The sequence below is a fragment of the Cavenderia fasciculata genome (assembly GCF_000203815.1).
Source record: "Cavenderia fasciculata unplaced genomic scaffold Scf_Dfasci-F-a-11f03.f1-5, whole genome shotgun sequence".
Taxonomy (NCBI): Eukaryota; Evosea; class Eumycetozoa; order Acytosteliales; family Cavenderiaceae; genus Cavenderia; species Cavenderia fasciculata.
Window position 1 is genome coordinate 823352 of NW_004457718.1, and position 16353 is coordinate 839704.

General features: G+C 34.5%; 3 protein-coding genes across 3 annotated transcripts; all 3 read right to left on the reverse strand.

Annotated features, from left to right (window-relative positions):
* Nucleotides 1–411: 411 nt before the first annotated feature.
* On the reverse strand, nt 412–6536 carry DFA_00290 (uncharacterized protein; the record flags this gene model as incomplete). Its single annotated transcript, XM_004357949.1, has 11 exons — nt 412–433; nt 945–981; nt 2099–2172; nt 2309–2421; nt 2550–3884; nt 4117–4228; nt 4276–4526; nt 4626–5471; nt 5553–5636; nt 5723–5758; nt 5856–6536. 11 exons carry the CDS (start codon nt 6534–6536, stop codon nt 412–414), a joined length of 3591 nt encoding a protein of 1196 aa, XP_004358006.1.
* A 51-nt stretch (nt 6537–6587) lies between these two features.
* On the reverse strand, nt 6588–10914 carry DFA_00291 (uncharacterized protein; the record flags this gene model as incomplete). The annotated part of the gene is made up of 4 exons (XM_004357950.1): nt 6588–6662; nt 6934–7422; nt 7580–7656; nt 8163–10914. The coding sequence occupies 4 exons, from the start codon at nt 10912–10914 to the stop codon at nt 6588–6590; spliced, it is 3393 nt and encodes a 1130-aa protein (XP_004358007.1).
* An 810-nt stretch (nt 10915–11724) lies between these two features.
* On the reverse strand, nt 11725–15570 carry DFA_00292 (uncharacterized protein; the record flags this gene model as incomplete). The annotated part of the gene is made up of 3 exons (XM_004357951.1): nt 11725–12673; nt 12878–13591; nt 13625–15570. The coding sequence occupies 3 exons, from the start codon at nt 15568–15570 to the stop codon at nt 11725–11727; spliced, it is 3609 nt and encodes a 1202-aa protein (XP_004358008.1).
* Between the last annotated feature and the right edge of the window lie 783 nt (nt 15571–16353).

Here is a 16353-nt window from a genome sequence, read left to right on the forward strand (position 1 = left end):
AAAAAAAAACAGTTCTTTGAAGAAGAATGAAAACGCAAAGCAAAGAGAGCTCCACAAAACCAATTCGATGGATTTTGGGCAAAGCGTGCGGAATTTGGTCAAAAGCGATCAATTCAATTAAAATGGATCGACCAAATCTTCCTTTGTTGATCTCTCTCTCTGTTGTGGTGCTTATGACAATTATAGGTTGTGCCCAATAATAACCAACATCATCATCATCATCATTATTGATAGATAGATAGGTAGGATAGAACGAATGGACAAGACAAAGTGATAATCATTTTAACAAGATAGATAAAGAAGAAGGAGGAGTGAACGTGAATGAGTTCATACATACAGGACATATTCTGTTTCACCTGACTCTATTTACAAGTTGTTGTTCTGACTCTATGATCAATATATATATTATTATTATTGTTGTTGTTCTATATAACTATAATTATATAAATAATAGTAGGAAATGATTATTATTATTATTAGTATATTTGTTTTTGTGAACAAACAATTATAAAGAGGAGGAAAAGGAAAAAAAATATTAAATAAGAGCAATGAATAATAGAACTATGTATGGAGGTGTGGATGGATGGATGGATGGATTGGGTGTATATGTGAATGATAGAACGAACGATGGAAAAGACACACAATGACAATATTAATAGCGATCAATCAAACAAATAACACCACCACTACCACTAACTAATAATACCATAGTTGATTATTTTGTGGTAGAGATTGGATAATGAAAAACTAATGTCACCAATATTGGTCTCTATTTCTTTCTTTCTCTCTCTCTCTCAATACACATACTCACACCAAAATCTTATATAATATTTGTTTGTTTGTTTTGTTTGTTTGGTGTTATCTTTATCTTTCTATCAAATTTATCTGTAATATGCCGTTTGGTTGGTTGGTTGCTATTATATTCTTTTTATAATTATATTTACAAGGGACAAAGAAGTATAGAAATGTTGAAAGTGCTTTCTAAAATTAATATTGTTGTTGTGTATAAATATCAATGAAATGAATAGAGATAGATTGGTAGGTATTGATTTTGATTGTTTGTGGTCGTTGTTTGTTTGTTATTTATCAATATTCTCTTTATCTTTATCTCTCCTCTCTGTTTTCACACACTCACTCTCTTCTCTTTCTTTCTTTCTTTCTCTCTGTCTGTCCGTCCGTCTATCTTTATCTTTTATGTTTATCACAATGAAATTGGTCAATGAGGAGGAGGGTGTATGAGGTGGATTGGTTGGGTACGGTAACTACTGTGGTCTTCTCCCACGTGAAACGTTGCATCAATCGTTATTGTCACTTTATTCACACACCTTTTTGTTGTTGTTGTTAACTGTTAGTGTGAATGAGGTAGGGGTGTGAGTTGTTGTTGTTGTTGTTGGAATATCAATCGAGATCGAGAGTGAAGATGAGAGTTGATGCAATTCACATCAATCGATCAATCGCTTTTTGAACTGTATCATGATGTGTAATTTGTCTCTCCCTCTCTATCTCTACCCTCACACCACAATTATCTTTTGTTGTTTGTTGTTATTGCTGTTGCTGCTGATTGTTGTGTGTTGAGAGTGTGTATGTGTGTATATGTGTCATTTAACAAATAAATTTAAATTACCCTATTTACTTTTTGTTGTTTGTTGTTCAAAGAATATAAATATATATTACAAACTATATATATTTCTTATTGAGACCTATACTATCTATCAATGCTGATATCTAATAAAAATAATATATATATCTCTCAAGTCAGCTGACTAGACTCTAAAGTTATTTATAGACAATATATATATAAATAAATATAAATATAATAACAACAGGATTATAAAGCACTATGAGATAAGCCCAAAAAAGCACTAACGTTGTGTCTCCCATTCATCTCTGGTCAGCTGTGAACCGTTTTCACAGATTTTTTTAAAATTATTTTAAAGGATTTTTGATAAAATCGGACTTCAAAAAAAGATAAACAAATATTGTTTATTATTTATTATTAATTATTTAATGAATTAATTTATTATTTATTTATTATTTATTTGAAGAATGGGATATTCAGGACCATCTTTTAACCAATTTAAAGTGACTGATTGGTTACTATCACTATTACCATTGATAAATCCACCAAAAAGAGAATTCTTTTCCAACATTAAAATACTACCATTGTCAAATCTTTTAATTGTAAAATCTGTAGAGCTCGTAATGACGATGTTTAAGTTTTCAACTTTTGATTTGTATAGGATGTCTTGTATTTCGAGTCGATAGGGTTTGGTACGCCACTGAATACCTAGTTTTAGGGTCTTGATACTGTCTGGCAAGGGAACGCCCTTTGATTTGAGTGAGAGGAGAGGTATGCCGTCGGTCTCGGTCGGTATCAAGTTTAGTGCGAGTGAGGTGATGGGTAACTCTAGTATCGAGGAACTGAAATAATCAACACCTGAATAATCATACCATTCAATTTCTTTGATTGATTGTGGAAAGGTGGTGGTGGTGGGTGAGATGGAGCCGAGAGGTGCCGACTGTGGAGACAAGATTTGAATGTTTTGTACATTGTTTGGAATTGATCCTTCCATAACTCTAAAATATTCTTCAAACGAGAGTAATAGAGTGGTGGTTGATAATGGTAATATACCAGTACGGAAACACTCACCAATTTCAACCAATGAGATATCTGTCAGTGTTTCTGGTAACGACGACGATGCCAGTCCATTTAGATCACGCACATTACAATAGAGTGTATCCAGTTTGGTCATAGTCGATGGGAATGGTGTCAATGGTGTTGGTGAAGTGGCTTGGAGACTGAAAGAGACGAGATTGGGGGGATAGACAGACACTGACACTGGCATGGAAAGTATGGAGCGAATATCGAGTGTTTTAAGCATTGAAAGATACCCAAGTGAGAGTGTACATGCAGTCGTATTTTCAAGGGTGAGGTAGAGCGTGACTAGAGATGGTGGGAATTCAAATGGTGGGGCATCGTCCAATGAAATGTTGAGAGTTGTCAGAGCAGAGGGTAACCGCCAGTTGACGGGTGGTGTAAGCGAAGTGTTAAAGTGTACACCAAATATAGTTAGTTTAACCAATTCGGTGAGATCTTTGAAACAGTAGTCGAGAGTGATGGGTGTATCTTGATTGGTTCGATTTGTCAGAGTCAGTTTAGCGAGTGATTTTGGGAGGCTGACATTTGGTAGATCTTGTAAACACATGACTAGACGTTTGAGTGAGTCTGGTAACACTATACCTCCACCTCCACCACCACTAGACATTTGTTGTGACTCTAAACAAAGTGTCTTTACTTGAGATGGGATCCAACGAGCATCAACGTTGACAGCACTCGAATCTTCAAAATAAAGATATTTGGTTGATTGAGGTATTGATTCTGGTGTGATATTACTACTGCACCTTGATATACCAACTGTCTCGATTTGTTGTTCACCAGATTGATTCATTTGATTTTGGTTCAAGTAGATTGGATCGGTAGTGTCACGAGTATAGACCAACTGGCCACCAAGAGAGTTGTAAAAGATCGATTTGAAAGAACGCATGTAGAACGCAGTCATTGAGAATCGAGTGTAATCATAGACAATATCGTCAAACAATGGTTGTTGTACATAATCTATACTTTTAAAGTAAAGACTGTTGGCATAGAGTTGTCTAAATCCATAGTAGAACTGTTTGCATGTCAACAACAAGCACACAAGATCTATATCATTCTCGAGTAGGTTGACAATCTTTAGACATATTCTATTTGGTATATTTCCAAATTGTAAATAACATCTTCTTCTATCTTCTTCTTCTTCTTTTGTTGGTATAGTTGTTGATGATGAACATGTTGATGATGGTGATAGTGGTGAAGAGATAGTACTACTATTACTATCACACATCTCGATGATTTAAATAAACAGCCTTTAAACAACTAAATAGTACTATATTTATAATTAACCATTTGTGAAATAAATAATAATATTATTGTAGAGAAACATACAAGATACGAGATATCTTGGGATGCAAAGATTATTTAAATGAATGATTGCTGAAATGCATTCCTTCGTCGAGTTGAATACTTTGACAAAAAAAAAAAAAAAAAAGAATAATAATTATGCATAGTATATTTACTGATTCATTGATCTTATTTCTTTGTTTTATTATTATTGTCTTTTTGTTGGTGACTTGAACAGGTCTATAAGATTCATGAGAGGATTTTTTCGTGGTTGGCTCTCTTGACCACCTTTTAGTTGTTTTAAATAATCGTTGAGTAGTTGTTTGATTTCATACCGTTTTTGATATTTCAATCTTTTAATGGCAATTTCAATGGATTGTATTGCCGTGGGAATGTCTACGAAAAGAGGGAGAATCAACTTGACAATATCATAGTGATTATACAAAAGAAATCTACTAAGTGATTTTTCATTGCATTTCTCTTTTCTAACATTGATTAGAAATTCTGCTGTTTCCAGTCTTCCATATTTACATGCATTCTCAATGGCCGTTTGCGTGCATCCTTCAGTTCGGTTAAAGTGTAAAAACTAATAATAATAATAATAATAAGAATATTAATAGTAGTATAGTTTGTTAATAAATATAGAAGTGGTTTGTTGTTAACTATAGTTAATTTGTCTACATACTTTGACAATATCAATGTAGCCCCTCATTGCTGCTTCATCCATTGCATTGGATGTTGCACCTTCACTACGATGCTCGTGAAGATACTTTACAATTTCAAAGTGGCCGGAGCTAGCTGCCCAATCCATAGCCCTGGTTGTTGCACCCTCTGTGCGATGCTCATTGAGGTACTTTACGACATCAATGTGGCCATAGTGAGCGGCCCAATCCATAATGATCGGTGACCAAACACAACTATCATCAGAGAAATGATCGTGAAGAAAATAGAAAATATCCAATTTACCATAACTCAATGCTGCTCTCAAAGCATCTGGTGTACATTTTGCCTTGACAGTGTTAACAAGATACGATAGCATTTCGATACTTGCATTCAAAATGACACCATCTTCCATAGAGATGGTTGTTGTTGTTGTTGTTTGATTTTCATAAAGGTACTTTACGACATTTAGGTGGCCTTTAGCTGCCAAATCCATAGCATTGGTTGTTGCACCTTCTGTACGTTGCTCATAAAGGTACTTTACAATTTCCAAGTGTCCATTCATTGATGCATTATCAATAGCATTGGTTGTGCATCCTTCACTACGGTACTCGTGAAGATACTTTACAATTTCAAAGTGGCCGGAGCTAGCTGCCAAATCCATAGCCCTGGTTGTTGCACCTTCACTTCTGTGTTCCTGAAGATACTTTACAATTTCAAGGTGGCCTTTAGCTGCCAAATCCATAGCCCTGGTTGTTGCACCTTCACTTCTGTGTTCCTGAAGATACTTTACAATTTCCAAGTGTCCATTCATTGATGCATTATCAATAGCATTGGTTGTGCATCCTTCACTACGATTTTCATGTAAGAACTATGTGTTACAATTAAATTTTACAAGTTAGTTTACTTGTTGATTCAAATTAGAAATAAATAAATACATAAGTATACATACTTTGACAATATCTAAATGGCCATTACATGCAGCATTATCCATCGCTTTGTTTGTACAACCTTCACTTCTATTAAAATGGAGAAACTTTTTAAGTTTAAAAAAAAAAAGTACAAGTTAATTATTAAATATTTTCTAAATATTCTCTATTCAACTATCCGATTGATTCTTACCTTTACAATATCTAAACTATTCTTTGCTGCTTCATCCTACAATTTGATTTGAATTAAAAGATAAATAAATAAATTAATTTAATAAATTATATCTTTTCCTTTATAATTTCATATTAATATTAATGAATCTTACCATTGCATCTTTACACTGTTTTCCATTAATCAATCGATTATCGTGTAAATACTTTAAAAGTTCAATGTGTGATCCTTGGCAAGCCAAATACACATGTTTGTCATTGAATTTTACACCTTTGGTAGAGTGGTGTATTAACTTGACAGTCGAAAGATACCCATTCTCGAATGCAACCTCCAATGCATTATCGATAAACCCTCTAGTACTTTTGCCAGCAGCGGCAGCAGCAGGGCATCTCTTGACTAGATATTCCAATATCTCTTGATTAAACCTATTTCTTCTCGTAACTTTAACGAGTTGTGTATTGCTCAAATAGTTCCATTTGAATTCAAACCCGGTAGACCATTCTACAAGATGTTCAAGTGTATCCAATGTTGCATTTGGGTGATGACAGTATTGAGTAATCGCTAATCTTCTTCTTCCAACTCCTATTTGGTCAATGTCTAGATAATGACGTAGAAAGTTCCAAGGCATTGCATAAATTGATATCATTTCGAGACGTGGTAACTTGATGATATCTCTTCCTTTTAATGGTATTCCTTTTCTTTCAGATGCATCATTTAAAGAATCTGGTCGATACAACAATTGATTTGATATATCATTTATAAGATTGAATATCAAATCTCTAATGTATTTTACTTTGATTAAAGATTGAAATGTTGTAGTAGTAGTTGTTGTCATTATGATTATAAATAACAATTATTATTATTATTATTAATAATGTACAAACATTTAATAATAAGTTTGTTGTTTGTTATTTTTCAATAACAAAAATCCAGACATTAAACGTTCACTGAGTATACTAAACTTTAAAAAAAGAAAAAAAAATAGAAATTCTTAAAAATATCCAATAACATTATTAATTTGACAACAAATAATATTAACAATAATAAACTTTTAATGAGAATAATCTATATTATATTGATTCTATACAAAATAATTCACAAATGATTTTTCTATTTTATTAAGTTTAATGTGATTATTATTTATTTGGTTGATGTTGCTTGTTGATGGATCTCTTTGACAAAACATTTATCCGACATGGTTAGAGTTGAGTCAAAGTTCCATTTTGCCATACCCACTTGGAACAGGGGATTTTAGAGGTATCGGCTTCAAAAATACAACTTTGGGCTTCGTTTGGACCAAACTCTTGCTTCATTGGCATTAATGGGACTTGGGGGCCATTTAACCAGGTGGTAGTAGTAGTGGTGGTCTTTTTGATGATACGAGTCTTGTGGAACTTGGAGAGGTCGGTGTGTTCGAGACGGTGGAGTTCCTTGAGCTTTTGCTTCTCACAGGTTTCTCTTTCATAGTTGTCCTGGAGTTGAATGTCCAACATCTTGTCTTCATTGGGGGTGAGGTCGAATCTGTTGGGTCGTTCCAATTCGCAGCTTGGTGAGTATTCCTTAAAGTTGGACTTGAACATGCCTTTGAGCGAGTAGAGTAAATCGTCTTCGTCCATTGGCTTGGTAAATTTCTTGTTCATTTGGATTGGTTCTTCCATTGGCTTTTGCATTGGAAGACCTCCATGTTCACGTGCTACTTTGGATGACATTGTGTAATATTTCTATATAAAAATTAAGAAATAAATTTTGAAATAATTGAAAAATGTTCAAGTATGTAAGTATGTATGTACTTTGTGAAAAAATAGAGTCAAAGAGGATAGAGAGAGATAAGAATTTAATTAATAAAATTTACCTTTATTAATTTCTTTATAAGTATACTTTGGGAAATATGATTGAATTGATAATAATAAATTTATTGGGCTCTTTTTGAATACTCTGTTGCTTATCCATAAATTCTTAATAAATAAATTTATTTAAATCCAAATGTGAACATATTCCAAAAATGGAAATACTCGAATATTTTTTTTTTTTTTTTACAATAAAATCGAAAACCATTGAATATCTTTAATCTTTCACTCCACTTGAAAGATCTCTTTGAATAAAAGTTCCCTCTAATGTAAAATGTGTTTATATCTATTTAAAAATTAATTTGTTTTTAAATATTTTTTTTTGGCGCAGACCTTGGAAACATTTAGATTTTGGAAAACAAATACAATTTAAAATGTCGTCCTATTTGTAACTCTTCAAAAGATCTTATCAATAAATGGGAGAATAGATTGAGATTGATAAACTAAATAGATAATCTACAAAAAAAATACCCCCTCAAATATTGTTGTTTGTTTTAAATAAATAAATAAATAAATATTGAAAGTTTGTTTTATTATGATTATTATTGATGGGTTCAAAAACTTTTTAAATAAATGTTTTTACTTGAAAGAGGTAGAACTACTTATAAACATACTCTTTGGACGAGTTTTGTTTTGGTCCAATTCAAGTTTTTTCTTTTGAGCTTCTGCTGCCAGTGCAGCCATTCCTAATCCTAATCCCATCCCAACTCCAGTTGGAACAAATCTTCTTGGTGGTGGTGCAGAACGTTCTTCATCATCATTATTATTATTATCAGAGGAGGGTGGAGGTGAACTGATACTATTAATATTATTATTATTATTGGTTGTATTAATAATTTCACTTTGACTTTTAGCAAAACTTTCATCCAAGTTTTTTCTATCCAATTGTGTACTGGCAGGTCTCATGATTCTAGATGGTTGCTTTCTTCCACTTTGTGGTCTGGCTCTATCGACTGTTAAACCTGGTAATAAGGTGATTGGTGCTGATGGTGGGGATGTGGATGTTTGAGAGTTTGTTTCAAACCCCTCAAATGAAGGTGGAGATGGAAGGAATAAAGAGGTTGATCTGGTACGAGTCATGGTCGATTGCTTGTTAGTGTCAGATACCAATGACGGTGAGACAACTATATTTGGTGGAGATGATTTGGAAGCAGGTGACTTTGTTGTTGTTGTCTTTTCATTCTCTGCTTTCCATTCTCTATCAATTTCTTCCAATTGTTTTTGTTGTTGAGTAGAAGTAGTTGAAGAAGTAGAAGTTGTTTCAGTTGACAAAGTCTTTCCACTCTCTGCTTTCCATTCTTTATCAATTTCATCCATTTTTTTTTGTTTTTCCAAACGTTCTTTTTCAACTCGTTCCTTTTCCAATCTTTCTTTGGCTCTTTCTTGTCTGACCTTTTCGATTCTTGCTTTCTCTGAATTGACACGTTCAGATCGTTCCTTGTCCAATGCCTCTCTATCCTTTTTCTCCTTTTCAACTCGCTCCTTTTCCTTTTCCAATCTTTCAACTCGAAGCTTTTCAACCTTTTCCAACTTTTCCTTTTCCAATCGATCCTTGTCAGCCTTTTCCTGTGCCTTTTCCTTTTCTAATCTTTCCTTTTCAGATTGGATAGATCGCATAAATCTAAATGAAACTGCCTCCTTTGTCTCAGTAGCTGCTGAAGAAGATGGAGAGGTGACAGGAGTTGAAGGTGCAGTAGTTGGTTTTGTTGGCGTTTTAATCATCTTTTTTTCTTCCTCTAATCTATCTTTTTCCAATTTATCTTGTTTCTCCTTTTCCAACTTTTCCTTTTCTAATCTAATCTTTTCTAATCTATCTTTTTCCAATTTATCTTGTTTCTCTTTTTCTAATCTCTCCTTTTCCAACTTTTCCTTTTCCAATTTAATCTTTTCCAAGTTGTCTTTTTCTAATTTAATCTTTTCTAATTTCTCCTTTTCCAATTTATCTTGTTTCTCTTTTTCTAATCTCTCCTTTTCTAATCTAATCTTTTCCAAGTTATCCTTTTCTAATTTAATCTTTTCTAATCTATCCTTTTCCAATTTATCTTGTTTCTCCTTGTCTTGTTTCTCTTTTTCCAATTTGTCTTTTTCAGCCTTTTCCTTTGTCAATTTGTCTTGTTTTTCTTTCTCTAATCTATCCTTTTCCAATCGATCCAATCTTATTTTTTCGATTCTTTCCTTTTCCAATCTCTCATTTTCCAATCTTTCCTTTTCTATTTTTTCGATTCTCTCCTTTTCTGCACTTTGAACCGATCGCATGAATCTTGATGATACTGCTTCCTTTGGTTCTGATACAGCTGCAGGTGGTTGAGAGGTTGTTGTTGTTGGATTGATGGCAACTGGTGGTTTGGTCTCTACCGCTGCAGTTGTAGTTGCAGGAGTAGGATTTTGAACAGCAGTAGAGGATGGGGATGTAGGTGCTTGTTTGGATTCTTGTTCATTTTTTTTCTTTAGTACAGATAGATAGTTGATTCCAACATCCTTGGAAGGTGTTACTGCCGTTGTTGTTGTTGCTGTTGGTATTGGTGTATTATTAATTGGGGTAGGCGTTGGTGTTGGTGTTGGTATAGTAGTGGGTGTAGGTGCTTGGGATGGAGTGGGGGTAGTAGTAGTAGTAGAGGAAGTAGCAGTTGTCATGTTGATACGACTATTGGACTTACTATTATTGATGGATGTAGCCGATGTCACACGAGCTGGTGTTGCAGCAGTTGAGACAGCCGCGGCGACTACTGTTGGTGCCTGTGATGGGACAGCAGCAGCAGAAGTAGAAGTGGCAGGGGTAGTAATACTTGAGATGGGAAGAGAATTGGCAGAAGTTGATCGAGGGGTGATGGATCGTGGAGTGGTTACCTTTGGTGATGGCGCATGACTGGTTGTATTAAAGTCATAGAGAGACTGGATAAAGTTGGTAAACTTTTGGGTATACTCTGGATGCGACTTAAAGTCAATGGTTACATGTGGTTGGTAGTTACTGCAATTGATATTGTATTGTGATAGTACAGTCAGATCGTTGAGTGATAATGTTGCAACATTGGTTGGTGACGACGTTGCGGCTGCGGTAGGAGCCTTGTTTTTAAACTGTTGGTACGATTGTGATTGGGAGAGTGCCAATATAAACTGCTCTAATGCCTTTGGATCGATAGTTGTTGATATGGGACCGGTACTAGCAGACGATGATGCAGACGAGCGTGGTGTATAAGGTGGAGAGGTAATTTGAAATGGAGCAGCTGACGATGACGATGTTGCCGTGGGTGACGTTGTTGTTGATGATTTGGTGTTGGTGGAGTTGTTGACAGCCACAGAGACTGGTGAACCTGCCGACGCACCGTCCTGGGCAAATGTCAGATACTCGGTAAGCATGGTAGCCATCAGCTTGGAACGCTCGTCATCAATCTGCTTGTACAGACGTTTGTACTCTTTATTGAGCTGTTCGCACAATCTATCATGGTGATCCTTTAGTTTACGTTCCTGTGTATAGTACGATGTCAGGATAGTAGACTGATGTGCAATCTTATCCCATCGTTTCTTTGTCTCAATGTCTCCAATATGAATAGACGTCGATGGTGATGGTGATACTGATGCTGAAGAAGTGACCATCATCATAATAATTATATCGTTGAAAAATGAATATATTAATCTTGATTAAATTTAATTGGATTAAATAATATTATATTATAGTTTAATATATAGAATATAGAATAGATAACATAAATAAATGATTATATATATATATATATTTATATAATTATATCCACAATGTTTGTTTGTTTGCTTGTTTGTTTGAACAACAAAATATTTTAAATAAATATATACACACTGCTTGTTAGCTAGCTGTTACTAGTATTGCTATTTGACTTTATAAATTATGAGAGAGTTAACACAAAATATATATATATAGAGTGAATGAGTGTTTGATTGATTCCTTAATAAAGTGAAGACAATTGTATTACACTCATCAATCACCACACCCACACTGTTTGCTTCACCTCCACTCCAATCGTCATGATAATAATATAAGGTCTTAAACTTTTACATTTGTTTTTTTATTATTTGAATTAGCATTGATTTGCTTTGCATTGATTTTTTTTTGTCATGTTGTTGAGACTCAGACTATTCCTCGTTGTCAATGAATGACAGATTCAGATTCAGATCTGTTGATCTAGATAGATAATCCATCTCTTAATTGAGTTCTAAGACACTCTTTCTATTTCTCATATAAACCGATTTATGATGTACTATTCTACTACTACTATTTGTTGAAACATATTTGTAAAAGGTTCCAATAAATTGAAGGTTGCAAAGTTGAGAGATCGTAGGACGGAAGTGCCAGTTAATATTGTTGGTAGCCACTATGATAGAGATCTTTTCGATGTTGTGGTCATGATGATCATAATCATGGGGTAAATTAAATTGGCTAAACTCTGTGAGAGTTTTGATGTCGGGTAATAACGCCAGTTCCTTGACTTGAGGATTGTATTTGCTGATTTTGGCAATATTCGAGTCGGTGAATGATAGTTTGGTGATACGTTTGGGAAGTTTTGATTTGATTTGTTGATTAGTCAATTTCGCAATACCATATGAACCTGTTTCATCTATAATGATTCTTAGATGTCTGAGTTTTGGTAACCGACCCAACATTGGAATGACATCAAACGAGTTGATCGATACTGCTTCTAATGACCTTGAAAGTGGCCACGTACATGGATTGTCGTCGTCACCCTCTTTTTGTTGTTGAAATAGAAATTGATTGCATTTGTGGATATAGTATAGCCTTTGAAGTGGTAGATTCTTTAGTTGGGTGAGCCCTCTTGCACCGACCCAGTCAAGGCTCCATTGTGACATATCCAACGAAGTCAGAGATTGTAACCGAGACAGTGAGAGAAATAGTTTGTCGGGGCTTGGCAAATTAAAAGGATAGTAGCCGGTTATGGGTCCAAATTCCAAACATTGTACAATATTTGAATAGAGAACAAGACAATCCCAACATTTGTCGCTCCAACCGCTTGGCATCGCGATTGTGAGAGTTTTGATTGATTTACCCAACAGAAAATACTGATTTGAATAGTGTCTATGTTGTATTGATCTTTCTTCATCTTGACAAGGTAGTGCAACTCGTTTGACAAGTTGTCTTGAAACAAATAAAAATAGTGCCTTGCATGTCAGTGTCAAGCCAAATCGGAGACGATTAATTTGTCCAAACATATTTTCCCTTTTGTACACTCCAATAGTTGGAACATGTTGGTCCTTGTGTATGGGACACGTTGATTAGGCTTTTAAAAATGCTTTAGATTGTTTGACATAATCTGCAAAACCAACTGACTTTTCCTCCTACTTGTAACTATTCCATGAATATCTAACAATCTTTTCGATTATGCTAAATGGAAGTGTTGGGTTGTTGGTCATCATTGTGATTGTTGTTGTTGGTATTTCTGATGATGTTGGTGTTGATGTTTCTATTGTTATCTCTGGTGTTATTATTGTTGTTGTTGTTGTAGTTGGAGAATCAAAACCAGCAGGTGTTGATTCTTTATCATAATCATAAATGATAACTTTTGAAAGATTGACCAAAGAATATTTTGATGGATCACCAAGATGAGTAAATCTCTCACGAACAATTTCTATAAATGGTGTGGTGAGGGTTGGGGTGTACTCTAGGATTGGTTTTGGTGGTCCTTCATCTTTACTCTTTTCCTTTTCCTCGCTGAGATCCAAACCTTGATTGTCAACCTTTTCAATGTTTGCCTTGGTAGCTTCCATGTTTCCATTTTCCAATCTCCAAGCACGATAGGCAATGACTTGGTCGAGTTCGTCAATCACCTTTTTCTTGAGTTCTGGTGACAGCGTGTCAAAGACGGCGGTGTGAACATCCAACTCTTCGTCCTTTAGGAATTGAAGTAATCCTAATAACCAACAAACCGACTGTGACAATAGACCAGTCTCTGATTCGTCTCTCTCTGATTTGATACCCTTTTCCTTTAATTCTTCTCTTTCCTTTTGAGTAATCTTGGCATCTGAAACTACCAAATCGTGAATAGCATCGTATATTCTACCCATTAAAATATAACTAACTTCTTCAAACAATACTAATCTCTCTGCCATTGTAATGGTTTGATTCTTGTCCTTTTTAAATTTCTTTTTAACATCCTTTGATGATAAATGAGCTTCTTCAAATAATGATTCATTAATTTCTACATCATTTGTAGAAGCAGAGGTAGAAGTAGCTGAAGTAGTAGGAGATGATGGTTGGCTTGACCAATTGGATGGTTTTAACCAACTAAATGATCTTGAAAATATATTACTACCACTATTTCCATTTACTTGTCCTTTACCATTTTGCATTGGACTATTTGGTACTGATTGAGCAAATCCAGAATTTCCATTACCGACGTTATTATTATTTCTATTTAAATTTGGAGTAGTATTTGTTGAATAATGTTGTCTTTCCAATTTTAATTCTTCATTATCAATTGAACTACTATCAATTTTTAATTCCAAATCACCTTCTTCATCATCAGGCTCCAACTCACCAGTTTCAGCCACGGTGAGGATCTTTTTCAAACAATAAGCAATCTTTTCAAAGTGATAACCAATGTTTGCTTTACAAAATAGTTTGCCGAGTGGTTCATAGAGAACGGGCAGCAACTCTCGGATAATCTCGATCATTTCGTCATTGCCCAACACTTCGATGAAATCATTCTTTTCGCGACGACGTTTCTCCAACTTTACGTATTCAAAGAGTGCTGTGTAATGGTGTTCTTCGAGTTGAGCGATAATCTCTGGGTCGACTGATGGACTCGACGGCCATTGGTATTGCATAATGACGATTGGTTCTGGTACCTCTTTAAAGTAGGCGATAGGAGTACCCTGTTGATCACTAACTTGGGTAGAGTTGGCTGTGAATCCCTTCATCTTGTTGATGAGTAATCGACGATGATTACGATTAGGTAGGTCGTTGAGAGCAGTCTCTGCAGCTTTGAGTGCCACTTTGGTTGCACGATCAGTCTTGCCAAGCTCGACCATCACCGACGCGATAGTTTGGATGAGGTTTCTAGCACCAAATGGTTTGGCCAAAAACATGACAATGATACCTTTGAGTAGAGTGATGGGGTTGGCAATAGCCAACGACGCACGAATCGCCTTGACCGGCGTAATCATATACAAACGTTTTAATTTTACAATTTGTTTGGGGTCGCGTAACTCTCGTTCCATCCACAACGACATAATCTTGATAACGGTAGTTGTAAATTCATAATATTCGTCTGGCAGATCTTTGAAATGTTTAGTCTTTAAAATAACGTTGAAGAGACTAGATATACCATTCTCTGCATTCTTGTCGCCACTACCACCATTCTTTTCCTTTTCCTTTTCAGCCTGTAAATTCTTTTTTTCAATATTCATAATAATGACTTGAGTGATTTCAGTTAGACGTCGTTGTAGTTGCATAATAGTTTCATCACGTTCAATATCCTTTTGTGACTTTTTCTTTTCCTTTTCCTCTTCCTCTGCTATTTTCTCTCTGTCCTCGGTTGTGTGTTGGTCGGGTTTATCACCCCGCTTCTTCTTCATTTGGTTAATGTCAAGTGTCGGGTCTTTAAACACTTTCAACGTCTTGTCCTTTTTCTTTTCCTGTGGTGTACGTAGTGCCACATCAAACACCTTGACCACAAACTTTCTAAAGTGATCCGACGTCTCTTGTTTTGATGCCAACTGTGACTGGATGACAATGTTGGGCAGTGTATGAATGAGTTGTTGGAATTTCTGTTTGGCAGCTGCCTTGTTGGTCAACAGCGGGATGGTTGTCAACTGTTCAAACAGAAACTTTAAAAACAAAGTTTGTTTCAAACTATCGGCATCCTTGAAATAGATTATAATCTCTTCTTGAATACTATATTTTAATAATTGTTGTTTTAAATATGATTCTTGATCATGTGTTAATGTTACATTATCATTTGTTGTTGAAGTTGAAGTTATTGTAGTTGTAGTTGTAGTTGATGTACCACCAACAATATTATTATTATTTTCCATAATAAATATATATATATATAACTAATAAGATATGATTAAATCATTAATATATATATAATTTTATATTCTTAATTTACTATAGTCTTACCTGCAAAAAAAGTAAATTAAACTATTTGTCTTTTTCTTTTTCTTTTTCTTTTATCTCTTTTTTTTTTTTTTTTTGAAGTATGTAAAATGAGATTAAGGTCAACGATATAAATAATGTAGTGTGTATGTTGTTGTTATTATTATTATTATTATTGTAAAATCAATTAATTATGAATAGTGTAGGAGTGGAGTGGGGTTGATGTATTAATAAATTTTATTCCTTCTTGTTCGACTGACCACCTCATGAATGTTCACAACGGTTCGCGACACAATTTAATTTTTTAAAAAACAATTAATTTAATGTTGTTGTGTTTTTGGTGTCTGTCTGCTTCTCCTCTTCTTTTTATTCAAAGAATAAAACATTCTCACCAATCTAACCTAACCTGGTATGGTATGATAGTATGGTTGGATTGTGTGGTAGTTGTAAAACAATACTTTTAGAATGGGACCTGGCTTGTTGAGACTTTCTAACACACAATGTAAGTAGTAAGTAAGGGTGACACCACTCGGTCGGGAGGTCAGTCGGTCACATCTTGATTTAAAAGATTAATATTAATATATATATTTTATTAGTTTAGTTTAGTTTAGCTTGTTAATTGAACCGTATTTGTTTGTTATGTTTGTTTTGTTTTGTTTGTTGAAAATTAGGTAAATAATAATATTTGTTTGATTGATGGAATTTCTTTCTTTGATTAA